General features: G+C 38.5%; 1 protein-coding gene and 1 non-coding gene across 2 annotated transcripts in view; both read right to left on the reverse strand.

Annotated features, from left to right (window-relative positions):
- The window catches only part of ITPR2 (inositol 1,4,5-trisphosphate receptor type 2), a 547001-nt gene that overhangs the window by 98487 nt on the left and 431949 nt on the right, over positions 1-16565 (reverse strand). The window contains exons 46-48 of the mRNA XM_007446283.1: positions 12485-12592; positions 8153-8345; positions 5250-5375 (exon numbers count right to left, since the gene is read on the reverse strand). Coding sequence (XP_007446345.1) covers positions 5250-5375; positions 8153-8345; positions 12485-12592 — 427 coding nt within the window. The remainder of the gene's footprint in view (positions 1-5249; positions 5376-8152; positions 8346-12484; positions 12593-16565) is intronic.
- Positions 6794-6866, reverse strand: TRNAG-CCC (transfer RNA glycine (anticodon CCC)). Its single transcript has one exon. It is a non-coding gene; the product is annotated as a tRNA-Gly (tRNA).

A 16565-nucleotide genomic window follows, 5' to 3' on the forward strand; every position in this document is an offset into this window, starting at 1 on the left:
AGTATCTGGCTTGCTGAGATTTCCCCTCGATTAAATATGAAATTATAACCATGAACTTACAACTGGGTATTTGATCCCTTTGTAGAGAGAACTCAAATAGTGTCTAGCCTAGTACCTTGCACAAAGTTTAGTGTTAAATATGTATTTGTGAATAGTAAATAAATTTACAAGTTACTTAAAATGGCTATTAATTTACAGTTTTATCATTTGGCAGTTGACAATAATTTGTAATCATATTCTATATGAATGATCATACTGTTTTCTAGCTAAGATTTGATGCTAAAAGAATAAACTGAAACTCTCTGACAAACTTTAGAGAAGACAGTACAGACTGTCAAAGCCATTTTTTATCCATTAAGGGTTGAAAGGGGGGACTGTCTTCTTAATATTTTATATTAATTTTCTATAATGAGCATGTATTACTTTTGTAACAGAAAACATTTTTAGAATTCCCTCTATATATTATTAAGTGTTAGAAAGTATAAAGTTTGTCCTTCATAAAAAAAATTCAAATAGAAAAATTGGAGACCTCAAGGCAATTCACCTCTGCTATCTACCTCAACTGACTTGTTTATACGTTTACTTAGAGAGTTTGCTGCTTATTACTCCCCCCTCTTCATTGCTCTGCCTCTTGCAGAGCCTCAGAAGAATTTCCTGTTTCCCCCAGCTCAGTCCAGCTAAAGTAGACCAGATAAATCTATGGGTGTTCTTTACTATTGTGCCTCACTCCTTTCTTCATCCCTTAACTAGACTGTAAGTTTCTTGAGCACAAGGACAACCTTCCCAATCTTTGTATCTCTAGGGCCTAACACAGTGCCTGGCACCCAGTCACACTCCATCAATGGTTATTAAGATGAATGCATTAAAACCACCCTGAAGAACTTATTTCCTTTAACACAAAGCACTTGAGGGTAAAAAGAATTACACCCAAAATTCGAACACAATATTCTTAAAAAATCACATGCTATCTGGATATAAGAAATTCCCATGGCAGCACTTTTCTCTGCTAACGGTCTGCCTTTGCCAAACTGGGCAGGGATGGTTGGCATGGCAACGCTCAACTTCTGAGTGGACATCTCAGAGATTCCCTAGCATCAACAGCTGTGGTTTCAGCCACAACCAGCATAGCATCATTCCTCAACTTTGGCACAAGTTTCTTTTTTAGAGAAGCCCATGTTAAACCTATAAACCAATCAACCCAGACCATGGAAACCCAGACCAAAACCTACAGCCACAAAATAAGCCCTGGATTCCTGAAGAAATTTAGAGCTCTGCAAAGCCTGGCAATGAAAGGAGATTATCTGCAGTAGGGGTTGGGAGGGTGGGTGCCTTCTACGCTGATCCTCTGAGAATCACCTTCCCCACTAAGTATCTCCCTTTAATTATTGTACACTACTACCCTGGTTGCAGGGTGACACTATTCTCTCAGTTAATATTACAACCCAAGTGTGAACCAGAGATCTGGGCACAACTGATTCCCAGTAGCTCATGTGTGGTCAGGCTGGAAAATACCCTTGGAGAAAGCATACTCAGCCCATTCCCCGTGCCACATCAGCCACAGCGACTCTGGAGCAGTTTGCATTAGGATCTGGGGTTGGGAAAGGTGGCCCATTTTGACCACAGGTCTTTTTTTGGCTCAAGATTCACTAGGTGATTTCTGTGATCAACTTCTGTAACCAGAAACCAGAACCTCAGAGCTGGATGGAGTCTTCATATTTACTTTTTTCTTTTTTAACTTTTTATTTCAAAACTTTCTGACAATGTTACAGTTGCAAATACAATACAAAATTCCCATATACCCTTTACCTAGATTCCCCAAATACCTTACATAATCACATTACCATGATCAATATCTGGAAATTAATATGATATACCATTTTAATCTATACACCTTATTCAAAGTTCATGGATTGCCCAAATAATGTCTTTTTTCTGAACCAGGATCACACATTCTTTTTAGCTGTGATGTCTCTTTAGTCTCTTAATTACTCAATATTTCTTTGACTTTCGTAAGCTTCAAGAGTATGGGCCAATTATTTTGTAGAATGTTCCTCATTCTGGATTTGCCTGAAATTTCCTCAGTTTATGCATTTTTGGCAAATGATGCCATGTCCTTGTCAGCACATCATGTCAAGAGGCACTCGATGTTGCTGTGTCTCATTACTGGTGACATTAACATTGATCACATAATTAAAGTGATTTCCCCACTTTAAAGTCACTCTTGTTTCTTTTATAATAAGCATATTATGGAGAAATATAATTTGACTATGTCAGTGTCCTGTTTCTCATTATACTTTTTCATCTAACACTCACCTATTAATTTTAGCATCCACTGATGATTCTTACTACCATATGATGTTCGCCAAATGGTGACATTCCGTTTCCATTATTCCTTCTACACTGATTAATTGGAATACTTTCTCTTCTATCAATATGGACTGCTGGATTCTTATTTTATTCTATGGGTTATTACGTATTACTGTCAATATGTTTTCTCAAAATTTTCATTGATGTGGCCACTGGGAGACCTTTCAAGTTGAATCCTGTGTTCTCTGACATGTCCCCATCATTTTTTTTAAGCACTTTTTGGAAGGAATCTTATGATCAACGAATCCATCTTTAAATTGCCTCAAAGTGCTCCAGCCATGGAGTCATCCGGCCTGCCTATGCTTGACAAAATCCAGGGTTAGAGACTTGCACGTCCAGCACAAAATTTACCTTCTCCAGCCAGTTCTAATGGCCAAGTGTGCCAGTCAGTCTTAACTTTGCTTCCTCAGCCTTCCTAGCTATGCGTAGCATGTAACTGAAGGTTGGAGGCTCAGCTAATCCTGACCAAAACTGTAACCTTATTCATGGAGCCATCATTAAATAACCCATCTAGAACTGTAATCAGATTACCCAAACAATCTGTGGATTCCATGTTGCCAAAATGGCAGCTCATGCCTTCCCTTCCCTCTTAGGGCCACACCCACACCCAGATACCTAAGAGTGAGCCTCCATCTTGGTTACTACTGTTAACATCTATTCAGTCCCTTTTGAAGAGTAAAGTCTGCATCTGCACCTGATGATGACACAGCATGTTTTCCTGCCTTGTATGTGTTAGTCCTATTTCTTTCTGAGGCTGGAGCCTCATTCCAAATTCTACTATGTATGTGGTTTCAAGTTCTTGTTCAAGGACCAGTTGTATTAGCAACACCTTGGGAACTTGTTAAAAAAATACACAGTTCCAGACTCTACTCCCGAATTATCGGGCAAATCTTCCCAAGCCTCTAAGTCTTTATCCATGAGGATGAAGTACTTACTTTATGGATTGTCAGGAAGATTAAATGAAGTTATGTATGTGACGTGCTTAGCATTTTGCCTGAGCCTATCTAAACGGTAAACAATAACAGCTGCTGTTATCCTCATCAGTTTTACTATCATAATTATTATTAGTCAGGCAAATATGAAAAAATGGAGCAGGTGTTCTACTTTCTCCTGCTGAGTAAAGAGTAGATGTCCAGAGTGGTGGCAGTGCCCATCTCCATGATATTTCATGTACAACTGGTGGCAGCAGAGGCTGTATACTTTGGTTCTGGTGGTCTCGTAAGGGATATCATGGAATGGAACTCAGGGAAGATGATGTCCGGTATAAAGGGGCACCTGTTACCTATGCACTCCCAACCTAATCATCCACGGAGAAAAGTCCTAGATTGTAAACAAAAGCGTTAACCTTCTACTCTGAGATCCACCATTCTTCAGCTTCTCTGGGCTTCCATCTCTGTATGTGTCAAATGATGATTTGATATTAGATGATTCCAGAACTGCTTCCATATCTAAGACGTTATGCTTCTATTAACCGGGACACTACGATCTACTCTCAGCATTCCTTGTGCAGATGATACTAATTTATCATTTCCGGCTGGACTTCTCCCCGTAACAAGAGTTACATTCTTCTCCGCCAAGAGGGCTATCATCACTAAATGAGAGTAAACACAATAAAGAGAAAGCTGTTTCCACTTCCTGCTGTATTTGCAACTTCCCTACATAGGGCGGCCAAATATTTGCTATGTTTTCATTGCTATTTAACTCACACATCCACTCCACTGCCAAATATTCTTCTTTTATTAGCACTGGCGTACCTTCTAAAAGACTCAAACTTTTTATGACCACTCAGATTACACCCAAAGGCTAGAACTTTGATATCTGCTGTCTGTACGCACCATCGAAATAATGAATTACTAGCACACTCCCATTTCCCCTCCAGTTCATCAGAAATAGGCCTAAACACCTGTTGCTCGTGTCATACCATCCTTTTCACTGAGCTTCCCTTTGTAGTACTATTATTTATCTTGTAACAACAAACAACATCGACAGCTAAGCTTTACGGCACGCTCACTGGCGCCGCTATTCTAACCTGTGTACCTATAGCGTCTCATTAGATTCTCACATAATCCTATGAACAGATGAGATACAAAAGCACCTTGTGGTGATTGTTTGCTGGCATCTCCTATCTTGTCCTCCAAGCCATTCTTTCAATGCCCATTCCAAAGTTATTGACTGGACTGTATCCCAAGCCTGTGACATACTTTCTCATATGCACTTTTGCCAGATTTAAACAAAACTTAATTCCCACAGTCCCACCCTTTAGCATACCTCTCCTATTATTTCCCATTTCACTTAACATGGGATAATTTCTCCTGTCCCTGCTTTTGCAAAACCTCATGTATTGTTCGTTTAATAATATTAAGCTTCATAGTCAATATCCTTTATGTTCTATTATCGTATTCGGTCTTACCCTGTACGTTTAAAAACTTCTTTTCAGATTACTTGCCTGCTCCTTGTAGAAACCTCAGACAACACGGAAAGCAAAGAGAAGAGAGTAAAACAGAGATTCTACTTATTTATTTCAGTCAACATTTTGGCATACATCCCTCTCGTATTCCCCATGTATTTATGTAATTGAAACAATACAGTATAAAAATGCTTTCAGTCACAAAAATTATGTACAAATAATGTTTTCATTGCCTTATTTGTCAATATATAATATAGCTCTACTAGCTCTTCTGTATATGAGCTTTTTGAAAAACATTTATATTGACCATCGTTTTTTTGCCTACTCTCCTTACCATCATTCTCTATTTCCAATGAATCTGTTCAACAAGATTGTAATTGTTGTAATTGGGAAGGTCTAGGTAGTTAGGGCATGCATCAAGAGTATTGTTTCAGACTCAAAAATACTTATCATTTAAAGATAGACAAGCACTTGCCTTCATCTCCATCATCCCCAAATGGGTAGAAGAGAGCCACAGCTAAGTTGATGAACACAGCCAGGTTGAAGGAGATGCTCCCCCAGAGAGAAATGTGCCTTGAGAACCAGAACAGGGCAGGATTACCTAGTGGGAAAGAAGCGCAGTGGAACAGGACAGAAAATGAATTTTGATTTCAACACAGGAGCCCTACTGAAATAACATTTTGCTAAATGCATTTTTGTTAACTACCATAAAACTACGACTTATTTTAGAACATTTATAATTGATACCAAAAAGGAGTTTTCTATTTGATTCCTTCTTTCTCCTTTAGCCAGTTTACATCTAAGCCATTGTAGAAGGATGAGTAATTCTGCAATTGCTAAAGGTGGTCAGAAAAGATGATTCTATATGAATTCTCTTTAATTTATCCCTAGAACAGATTAGGGGGGAAGAGTTTAGCAGCCGCCTGGGGCCCATTTTAATGGAATGGTATACATTGTTGTGTAATTTAGTAATATTGATAAATTGTTCTCACTCCCGTGTCTCAAAGTAAAATAAAACCCCCCACCCCTTGCACAGATTTATCTCTGGTGAAAACTCCAAATCACAGTCACAGCTACCTGAAACTCTGAAACTTAACAGCATGGCATAGCATTGTTTACTGGGAACTAGTGATTTATAACACTAAGTTTTAAACCTTTAGGCTTCCCAAGAACTTGTTGGGTTTGCGACAGCAGAAGTAAATGAAAGATACAACAAGAACTACCAATAACTGGGAGAGGCTTTGCTGAATATTTTCAGAAATGGAATTCTGTATCTGTCGTCAGAAATGAATTAGCAGATGCATCTACTGAACACAACTGACATTTACATAAACCAAAACTCAGTTGTTTTCACCTCTCTTAAAGAACTGAACAGATACGTCATGCATGTAAGTTTGACACGTGACTTATTCAAGTCTTGTCCATTCTCTAACTCTTAATAGCTTAACATCAGATTTAAAATATTGGAGTCAACTGAGGGGGAAAGACATCTCTATTTTCAAATGGAAATTTTAAGCTTTTCAAATTATGTTCTGTGAATTCCAATCTCAAGTCTGTTCCTTACTTATAAACTACACTTCCCTTCAGTACTTCTTGTTTTCCTTCTCTTGGAATGGAGCATTCCAGTACTGGAGTAGGCTATGATTAGCCATGGGATCTAGTTGACTAATGTGTCATAAAGTGTAAACATCTGCATCTCCATCATTCCTGAATTAGGAGTCCTCATTTTATAAAGCAGAATATTAAGACAAAATCAGAAGATGTTGATGCATACATTTTTAATAACAAATCCATCAAATGAATTAGATCTGTCTATAACCTGATCATAAGCTGCTTCCAAATTTTAAAAGTAAACTGTATGTTGGAAATTATTTTAAGATTTTTTTAAAAAAAAAAAATTTATTTATTTATTTGGCTGCACCGGGTCTCAGTTGTGGCATGGCAGGTTCTTTCAGTTGTGGCATGTGGGCTCCTTTAGTTGCTGCATGAGGGCTCTTAGTTGCAGCACGCAGGATCTAGTTCCCTGACCAGGGATTGAACCTGGGCCCCCTGCATTGGGAGGGCGGAGTCTTAACCACTGGACCACCAGGGAAGTCCCAAGATTTGTTTTTTGATAAATGACAAAACACTTATCTAAAAAAGCACAGATCCTACAAGCACTGGCTCATTATTCAATTTACTTTTTTGTCAAGAACAAAAAGTATGCTTATCAAATTGAGTTTTCAAATGTATTCTGGACACCCAAAATTTTCTCTGAATTCCATAAGGTTCTACATGGTAAAATGCTATGGGAGAGTAATTTCTATATTTTTTCAAATATTCTGCTAAGAAGTGTGACAACGCGTGCTACAATCTTTATCCAAAGATGCTATGTCTCAAGCTCAACCAAGTTCATAAACCACAATCACTGAAGTTCCTAGGAGACTAAAATGATGAAGCACTGTTGAGTAGAGGTATTGAGAACATATGCCTGCCTATCTGGAAAACCTTCCCAAAAGTCAGAAAGGACTTAATCGATTAAGAGTTTTCCCCTATCGATTTTTGTTAAAAACTTGTAATATTTCTCATCTGGGAAAATAAACTTTACTTTAAAGTTTATTTGAAAATTTTTCAATTTTTTGGTAAACTTTTAATTTTATTTTTTCACTTTTTATTTTATATTGGAGTATAGTTGATTAACAATGTTGTGTTAGTTTCAGGTGTTCAGCAAAGTGATTCAATTATCCATATACATGTATCTATTCTTTTCCAAATTCTTTCCCCATTTAGGTTGTTACATAATATTTCCAAATAGACTGGAGACCTGAGAAATAAGTAATGGTAACTGTATTAAGGTAACTTTTAACTGTGACATTGTAACCCTGCCCTATTTGAATGCAAGTGTCACACAATTTTTACTTTGATTTGCTGAGGTACAGATATGTTGAAAGATAGAATGACTCTCAGAAGAAAATATTAAACAATCTACTCAATCATAAGATCAGAAACACAAGAGGACAAAAGTGCTGGTGCCGACATCTCTCCACCCCATTCACTGACTGTTGAGGCCGGTCAGGGCCTATTCATGCACTTCAAACCTGCAGCTGTTCCAAGGCTGAAACATACAGCTGCAATCTTGGATGTCATAATATTTATAAAACTATAGGATCAGCACTAAAAGATGATCTAATTAGTCAGAGTTTTCTGTTTTCCTTAAGCCACAGGTGTCTTGGCTTCAGTTGCAGACTGAGCTTACAGTCTTAAGCCTATAAACGATTTCAGTAACATCAGATGGCAAGAAATTAAGAACCAATTGAAACGAATACTGTCAGTTATCCCGAAGTACCAAGGTATCTATCATTATGCTCAAAACGAACCATTTCAGTTTACTGTACTTACTCCTGATTTTCTTCTGCCACTTCATCTCATTGTAGAGATCTTCCGTTTGCTGGAAAAAGTCATTCACTTTACTTCCTTGTTCATCCCTTTCCGTGGTATTGAACACACGGCACTTGGACTCTCGCGTGAGGTATTCACATATATTGGGGACAGGAAACACTATTTGTTCCATTGTCCTATCATGCCGAACAATCTGAAAACATAATTTGCATTTCTTTCAGGCTTTGGATGGTCTTAAACTATTTTCTGTTTTTAGCATGACTTTATTAATGATACTTTAGGACTTCAGTTATGAAAAAATGTACCAACTTGAAGCATCTGAAATAGTCCTTTACATTTTTCTCTTTAAATGAGAGAAATTAACTGGACTAATATAAGTATTATATTTTGTTATAAATAACAAAAGAAAATCTTTATTCTTTCTGGATTAGCATTAAACTCTTGCCACGCATTTTTATGTTCATGAAGTTCGTAAGAGAACTAAGAGGGTCTTAACTGGCAAGTGACTGGCTATGTAATCTTTTTTTTTTTTTTTTTTTTTTTGCGATACGCGGGCCTCTCACTGTCGTGGCCTCTCCCGTTGCGGAGCACGGGCTCCGGACGCGCAGGCCCAGCGGCCACGGCTCACGGGCCCAGCCGCTCCGCGGCACGTGGGATCTTCCCAGACCGGGGCACGAACCCATGTCCCCTGCATCGGCAGGCGGACTCTCAACCACTGCGCCACCAGAGAAGCCCTGGCTATGTAATCTTAAGCACAGCACTTGGTATATTTTTAACCTGCTGTTAGCCTGTTCTTCCTAAAAAGGGCTGTTGGGGGGCAAAAGAGTCATTCTATTTCCCTTTGACTGGTATGGTGATGAGCAAATAGCCTAGCTCTGGGAAATGAGACATAAGGAAAAATATCCTGGGGTTGCAAGGTTCTCCCAGGAAAGATTTTGCTTCCTGAAAAGGCAGAAAGCCACATGAGACAAATAAAATAACAACAAAAAATCAAATACACAACACAAAAGCTCTTTTTTGCTGTACCGTCTTTCTTCCTGCCTAGAACAAAAGGTGGTGATGATACTTAAAACTTTGGCAGCCATTTTGCAACCATGAAGTGACATATCACCAGCATAAAAAGGAAGACTTAGCAGAAGAGATGGAAAAGGTCTGAGTGTTTGAAGACATCACTGAGTCATTTAATCAATTATAGAACTACTGGTACCTCCAGACTTCCCATTATGCGGGATAATCAAACATTTTTATTGTTTAAAAAAATTGTCAGTCTGGTATTCTTTTACTTGCAACTGAAGCTACCTTAAATGGTATGTTATATACACAGACAACATACTAGAATACTATCATAAAACAAAGAAGAAATTTGTAGTGGTAAATAAAATTCTTGAACATAGGCTAAAAAAATCAATTGTACAAAAGAAGAATTGGACCTCTTTGGCATGGTAAGCAGCTATGTGTGGGAAAAAAAAGGTTTACTTGATCCAACAGTGTCAAACATTTTTAAAAAAACTCAGGGTGCATTTAAGAAATAATGTTCTGATTACTATAAGCCAAGCTTTTCAGCCCCTTTAGGACACGTTATGTTTGATCTTGGTTGTTAGATTTTACAAGGGGCATTGACAGACTGGAGGGATTACTGAAAGAGATGGGAATGCGTTAACTGTAAAAAGCCAAAAATGTAGACTTTTAAAAATATACTTATTCAACAAATGCTTATTCAGTCCTTAGGCGAGGAGTCCTGGGAAATTCAAAGTGAAAAAACAACATGAATCCCTACCTATAAAAGCTTGTATTGCTTACTAATCACAATGGTTCTTCAAATGTTAGAGGTAAGCCTGTCGTGTTGACAGGGTAGCAAATATTCGGAACAGTAGGCAAACATAAAAGTGGGCTAGAGTGCATGTTTTATCAAAAAATAACTTTCTAATTATTGGAGCTATTCCAAATTGGATGTTTCCTCCTGAAGTGGTGAGATCACTATCACCGGAAGAATTTAAAGCAGAAACAGGATCCTTATAAAGCAATTCCTCCTTGGATAGGTGAACAGACTAGGTAACCCACAAGGTCCTTCCTATTTCCCAGGGTCTTTGAGTATATAACATATAGACAAACTATTGTTTTCAACAATACTCATTATTATGGTTAGGCTCCAAGAACATTCAGTTTTGGAAATAAAAGGATGATCAAGACTAGCTTCTGCCTCAAATAGGGGACAAGTTACCCAGAGGAAGCAAACAGTATTCCAACATGACACATTAACAGAATGATCAAACTGCTGTGGGAGCAGAGTGGGATGAAATTAATGAATGCCTGAAGGAAGGAGGGCATGAGGATTGGTCAAAGGGAAGAATTTAGATCATCAACTCAGACTACTCCTTTGAACCCTTAACTTCTATATCCAGCTTAATGCATTCCTCAAAGTCATCTCAAATTCAATTTATCCAGGAATCAACAAATGATCTTCCTGTACATTTTACCTGCCAAAGCTAGAATCTCCATGCATAACACCAATTTCTGTCCATTTATTCAAACCAGAAGCCCCAGGGGCATCCTTTTCCGCAGTATTTCCCTCACCTTACATGTGCAATCCAACATCAAGCATCAAGCCCTTTACATGTGTATATGTGTGTGTGCGTGTTATAATATACGTGTGTCTATCTTCTCCAATCAAGTCATCTTCAGTACAACCATTTCTCCCTTTTCTATTTTCCTATTTCGTCTACCTGCATTCTTTGCCTCATTCCCTTTTCCAATCCCTTTTCCTAACAGCAACTTCAGTAATCTTTTGAAGAGAGTCATTCCCCTTCCTATGTTCTTTCACCTTCCCTTCATTTAATTCTACCTGAAATCCCATGCCCAAACTTTAGTAGAGAGAAACCTCTACTTATTCTTTTAATATATACTTTATGACAACCTTCTCTGTGAAATCCATCCTGAAATTCCCCAGGCACAGTTAATTACTATTTTCTCTAAATTTCATTGGCCTTTGTTTAGACAATTACTACACAGAATGACCTTCTCTATGTGTATGTAATTGGTAAAGAGTAAAGGCTCAGTAAACATTTACCAAATATATGTATTTACAGCTAAATCTCGCATCACTGCTGGGAACCAATAGAAGTCCAACTTCAATAACAACCTCTGTCTCTCACACACAAGTATTAACCTAACCTCTACATCTGGCCCACCTGCTATTCTACCTGCCTATTCTGTCTACCATTCCTGATATCCTCTTCTAATCACTGGCTTTGTACTTTGGCCTCTGGGACCTTCTGCAGAACCTTTGTGGTTTGATGATTTATTCGCATCAATTTCTCTGGCTTGCTGACTTCGCCAGCTTCCCAGCTCCTAAGCACCTGATGCAGAGAGCAATGTTTTTGCTGCTGGTCCAGCTCATGGACTGCACTAAGTCAAGTCTACCACCAAAGCTATTAATGCTTATAAACATGAGCAAGGGATTCATTTTGAGACACAAAGTACTATTTCTCATTATTGCAAAGGTTTGGCAACAGTAAACAAGAAGGTACAGTGATGTACCTTGAGAGTTAACAGCAGTGATGCCATCATGCGCTCTGCTGAAAACTAAAAATATCTGCCAAAGTGAATGAATGTGTGAATGTAAATTACGAGTGACAGGCGTCAACTACTCTGCTCACTTCTGCCTGATTAGCTCTGCCAACCAGTGTCAAAATGATACCATAGCTAGTAAATGACAGCCAGATGGGTCTCACAACACAAAATGATTAAGGCCATGTTGACCCACACCTCCTGAACTGCCACCAGCCCTTCAATAAGGTCTCATTTACGGGGGTGGGACTGAATTGCTGCAAAGTGAAATGGACATTGTTAAACCATTTCAAGCTCATGCTATCGATATGAAAACTTTACTAGTGCCTTCCGTTTTACCCACCCTTCTGAATACTTTCTTACACAGAGATCTCTACTTTAATAAGCTTTCCATAGTTTTTAAAAAGAAACCATTTCTTGAATGATAATATCTACTGTAATAATCCTGTCTCTAAAATATCACTGCTCTGCAATAATTTCTTCCAGGACCAAAACAAAACAAACAAAAAAAACAACCTTATTAATTATAAAAGAGAATTTACATATATTTCTGGTCAAAAAATAAAGACACCTTTGAAAGATGTGCACATGAATTTCTCACAAGTGACTGCTCACATCTCTTCTTTTGGTATATATACTTTCACAGTTTACATCACTCAATTCTACTTCGTTGTTCTAGGAAACAATAATGAAAATGGTCTGAAAGAGAAAGTAAACATATCTTTTCACAGTTGGTCCCATTCAAGAAATAATATAGATGGTTACCTCGATCTGTGCAGTGTGGTTGGCATAATACTTTAAGGCTTCATCTCCGCCATCTGGATCGGATCCTGGTTTGAGCATCTGCTGCAAGAGTTTGTTGTGGCGTGCCAACTAGAGGGGAAGAGAGGGAAGAAATGTGTTAGGACTTTTTTTTTCGCCTGTCCCGGGGACAAACTTTGAAAATACTTTGTCCACTTGTATACATAGCTTCACAGTTCTGGGGTTAATGGCAATTAATTCCATTTCAGGAAAGCATGTCTATTTGAAAGGCATAAATAACAACGTCACTATAGCAATCTTACATTTTTATTTGGCGATATAGGTTCTTAGCATGAGAAGACTGTGTCTTGCCCAGAGTAGGTATTCAGTTACTAATTGTTGACTAAATACACATCTTCAATAATGTATAATTGTACCAGGAAGAAGAAAAGCCCACAGTGATATATAATGGATACTCCTTATAATAAATAACTTGATGAACACTGTGATAGTTCAGTGGGTAGTGGTACCAATATAAATGGCAGCTTCTTATATACACATAAATAGGTATCTATGTTTCCTACAACATCTAATCAAAGCTCTACAATTAGCAGTTTGTACTAAAATCCTATGCTTCTATATGTTCATATGTCAATATTGGTGCTACATGAGTACAGATCTCAGTTTTATTGTAATTGAAACCGAACATTTAAAACACAAAAATTTCACCATAAATTATCTTAACCTGCTGTTGATAGAAGTAATCTTTCTCACTTGAATGTCTATGGCATTTGTCGGTCGGTTCTCTCACTTTGTAGATAACTAATACCTATTGCCTTCAGATATCTCTTTTATGGTTGTCTTGAACAATCTCTAAAACCTCATAATGTCTTTAACCTTTCAGATTTTCTATTAAGCCTCAAGTTCCCTGAGGGCTTCTAGTAACAAAGAATCTGCCATATAATTCTTTTACTGCTAGTACCATTCCTATCTCTTACTCTGTGCCAGGTACTATCGTAAACATTTAAGTACATGAATGCATTTGATCCTAGTAAGAAATCCTGGGCTAAGCACTCTTATCCTCATTTTACAGATAGAAAAACTGAGGCACAGAGCACTTAAGGAAATTGTCTGTGAGAATGTAGCTTTCCAGCTAATAACAGAACCAGTACTGAACTCAAGCCGTATGGTTGCAGAATCAATACTCTTATCAACGTTAAAGAGCAATAAATAAGTCTTTGTATTACTCGTGAAATGTTACTGTTAATTTTAAGTATAAAGAATGGAGATAAATTTTAAACAATAATCCAGAACCTATAAAACTAAAACTAAATAAACAGCATCCTTGTTAGTGATGATTTGATAAGTTATTCATTCCATTGATGTCGCTCATTTTTGAAACTATTATTTTAGAATTGGCTTTCAGGGATATTTATAAATCACTCAAGAAAGCCATTTCCTGTTTTATATTTACATTTTATTTTTGACTGAAATGTGAATTATACAGATTTTATTACAAACCACAGTCATAAAACTTGTTGGGACTTGTAGGTGTTTCTAAAAATCTAAATGAGTTTCAAAGGATAAAACCATGGTAATCATTTAGGCACATTAGCATATGTTTTAAGAAATGGCCAGTTCTTGAAAGCATGGACTGGCATGATTTGTGTACGGATTGGATCTGGGGCATGAGAGAAAGAGAGGAGTTCAGGGTGACTCCAAAATTATTGAGCAACTGAAAGTTTAGAAATGCCACTTACTAAGGAAAAATGCAGGAGGAGCATATTCAGGGGGTGAGTATCTGGACTTTGGTTTTAGACACATGAAGCTTTAGATGTCATCTAAAGGGAGATGGCAAGCAGGCTGTTGATGTTTGTCAGGAATTCTGGGCAGAGGCTGGGGCTGGAGCTAAATGTCAGGGGTCATCGGTATATGACTGATATTTGAAACCATGAACCTTAGTGAGATCACCTAAAGTAAGCTTAGACAGAGAAAGGAGATCTAAGGAATTCTGACAGAGGCTAGAAAGATGAGAGGTATTAGCAAAGCAGACTGAGAAAGTTGGGCCAGTGAAGTAGGAGCAAAACCAGTGAAATCAGGTGTCCTGGCAGCCAAATGAAGAAAGAACTTTAAAAAATGGAGGCAGCGATCATCTGCATCAAATCAGATGAGGACTGAGAAGTGGTCACTTGTTTACCAACTTGGAAGTCATGGTAACCTTGACAACAGCAGGTCAGGCAATGGTGGGCACCAACGCCTTGCTGTAGTCAGTTTAAATAAGAATGAGAGGAGCAGAAATACAAACGATGAGTGTAGGCAGATCTTGAAGAGTGTTGCTCTAAGCGAGAGAGGCAAGATATAGGGTGGTAGCTAGAGAAAGGGACAGGGTAAAAGGGAGGATTTTTTTAAGATGGCAATTATAGCATCATGTTTGTTTGAGAGAGATGGAACATTTGCTAAAGCAATGTCCTGACTAGGTGAGAATGGAATGATCTAGTATAGAAATGGAAGAACTTGCCTCAGATAGAAACAAGTTCAGCCACAGTGACAGCAGAGAATATGGGTGGGCAGTTGTGGTGGATACACAGAGTAGTTCTTTTCTGGTTACTTTTATTTTCTCAGTGGAGTAAAAAGCTGACAAGGAGGATGAGAGAGGTTTGGGAATTTGAGGAAGAGAAGGTATGGAACAGTTGGCTAGGGAAAGTGAATGGACTTGGAAAATGGGATTGTCGGGAAACCCCAAGGGTCCCCCTTCTGCTATGGTCAAAGTGAGGGCAACAAGCATCTTTGTGTTTTTCTCCCTTGATGTTCATTTGTCAGGGTCAAGACATGGGGTAAGCAGAGTTGTAATTAATGAGATTGTGGTTTTGCTGGGTGAGGTCAACAACGTACAATGGGACCATGGAATCCAAGCTGAATAAGGAAGGAAAGGAAGTCAGGAGGGACAATGAAAAGGTGACAGGATCAACAAATTGTAGCTTCTAACGTGGTTTTAAAATGTGTTGGGAGTTAGGTGGGAGAAGGAAGTCCTAGTTAGGGAGGGCTAGTCAGAGTGAAATACTCAGAATGGAGCTTACTGACAGAGTGCAAGGAGCAGTGATCAGCAAGGACCAGGTTTCAGGAGTGTCTATCATCTCATTGCTTCTCACACCTCCACACCACCCTGGTCCCAGTCACCATCTCCTCTTGCCTGGAATTCTGCAATAGCCTCGTACCTGGTCTCCTGGCTCTACCCTTGTCTTCCGGAGTCGCCTTAACCCAGGAGCTGGTGTCATCCTTTTGATCAGGTGATGCCTCTTTTCTGCCCCAAACCCTGGGGTGGCTGTCACCTCATTTAGAGCCAGAGCCCCGTCCTCACCGTGGCCAAGAAGGACGACAGAATCTGGCCCCGCTCCCTTTCTAGATCCTCTCCTGCTACCCTCCCCACAGTCCCAGCCCCACTGGGCTCCTGCCTGTTCCTTCAACCCGAGAATCACGTTCCCATCTCAGGGATTTCGCAGTTGCGGTTCCCTTGGCCTGGATTCTCTTCCTCTAGATCCCTGCATGGCTAGCTCCCTAACCCTACTTCAGGACTCCTTCCAAATATTGTCTTAGCAATAACCATGCTTTCAGAGACCAACTCCCTCACCTTCCCCAAAACATCTAACTCCATTTCCTGCTTTATTTTTCTCCATGGCACACACTACAACATACCATATTTTATCATTGATCTATTAGTTATCTCCCCCCTGAAGAAAGCAAGCGTATGTTCTTAGAGGACATGGGTTTTCATCTGGTTTGTTCACTGCTGTTCACTGTTCCAAGGCTTAAAACAGTGTCTGGCACATATTAGAGGCTCAATACATACTTGTTTAATCGACTGAATGTAAGTCTTTAAATCTTAAATTATGGAGAGCTTCCCAAGGTGAGACATTAATTTGAATAATTTCTTTTAAATTTATTTATTAAAACATTTTATTTCTTTTTTCTTCCCTTTTTTCTTTTTCAACTGATGTATAGTTAATTTACAATGTTGTGTTAGTTTCAAGTGTACAACAAAGAGACTGTTAATATGTGTGTGTATATATTACATATGTGTGTATATATATATATATATATATATATA

This window comes from Lipotes vexillifer, unplaced genomic scaffold, assembly GCF_000442215.2.
Source record: "Lipotes vexillifer unplaced genomic scaffold, Lipotes_vexillifer_v1.1 scaffold477, whole genome shotgun sequence".
Lineage (NCBI taxonomy): Eukaryota > Metazoa > Chordata > Mammalia > Artiodactyla > Lipotidae > Lipotes > Lipotes vexillifer.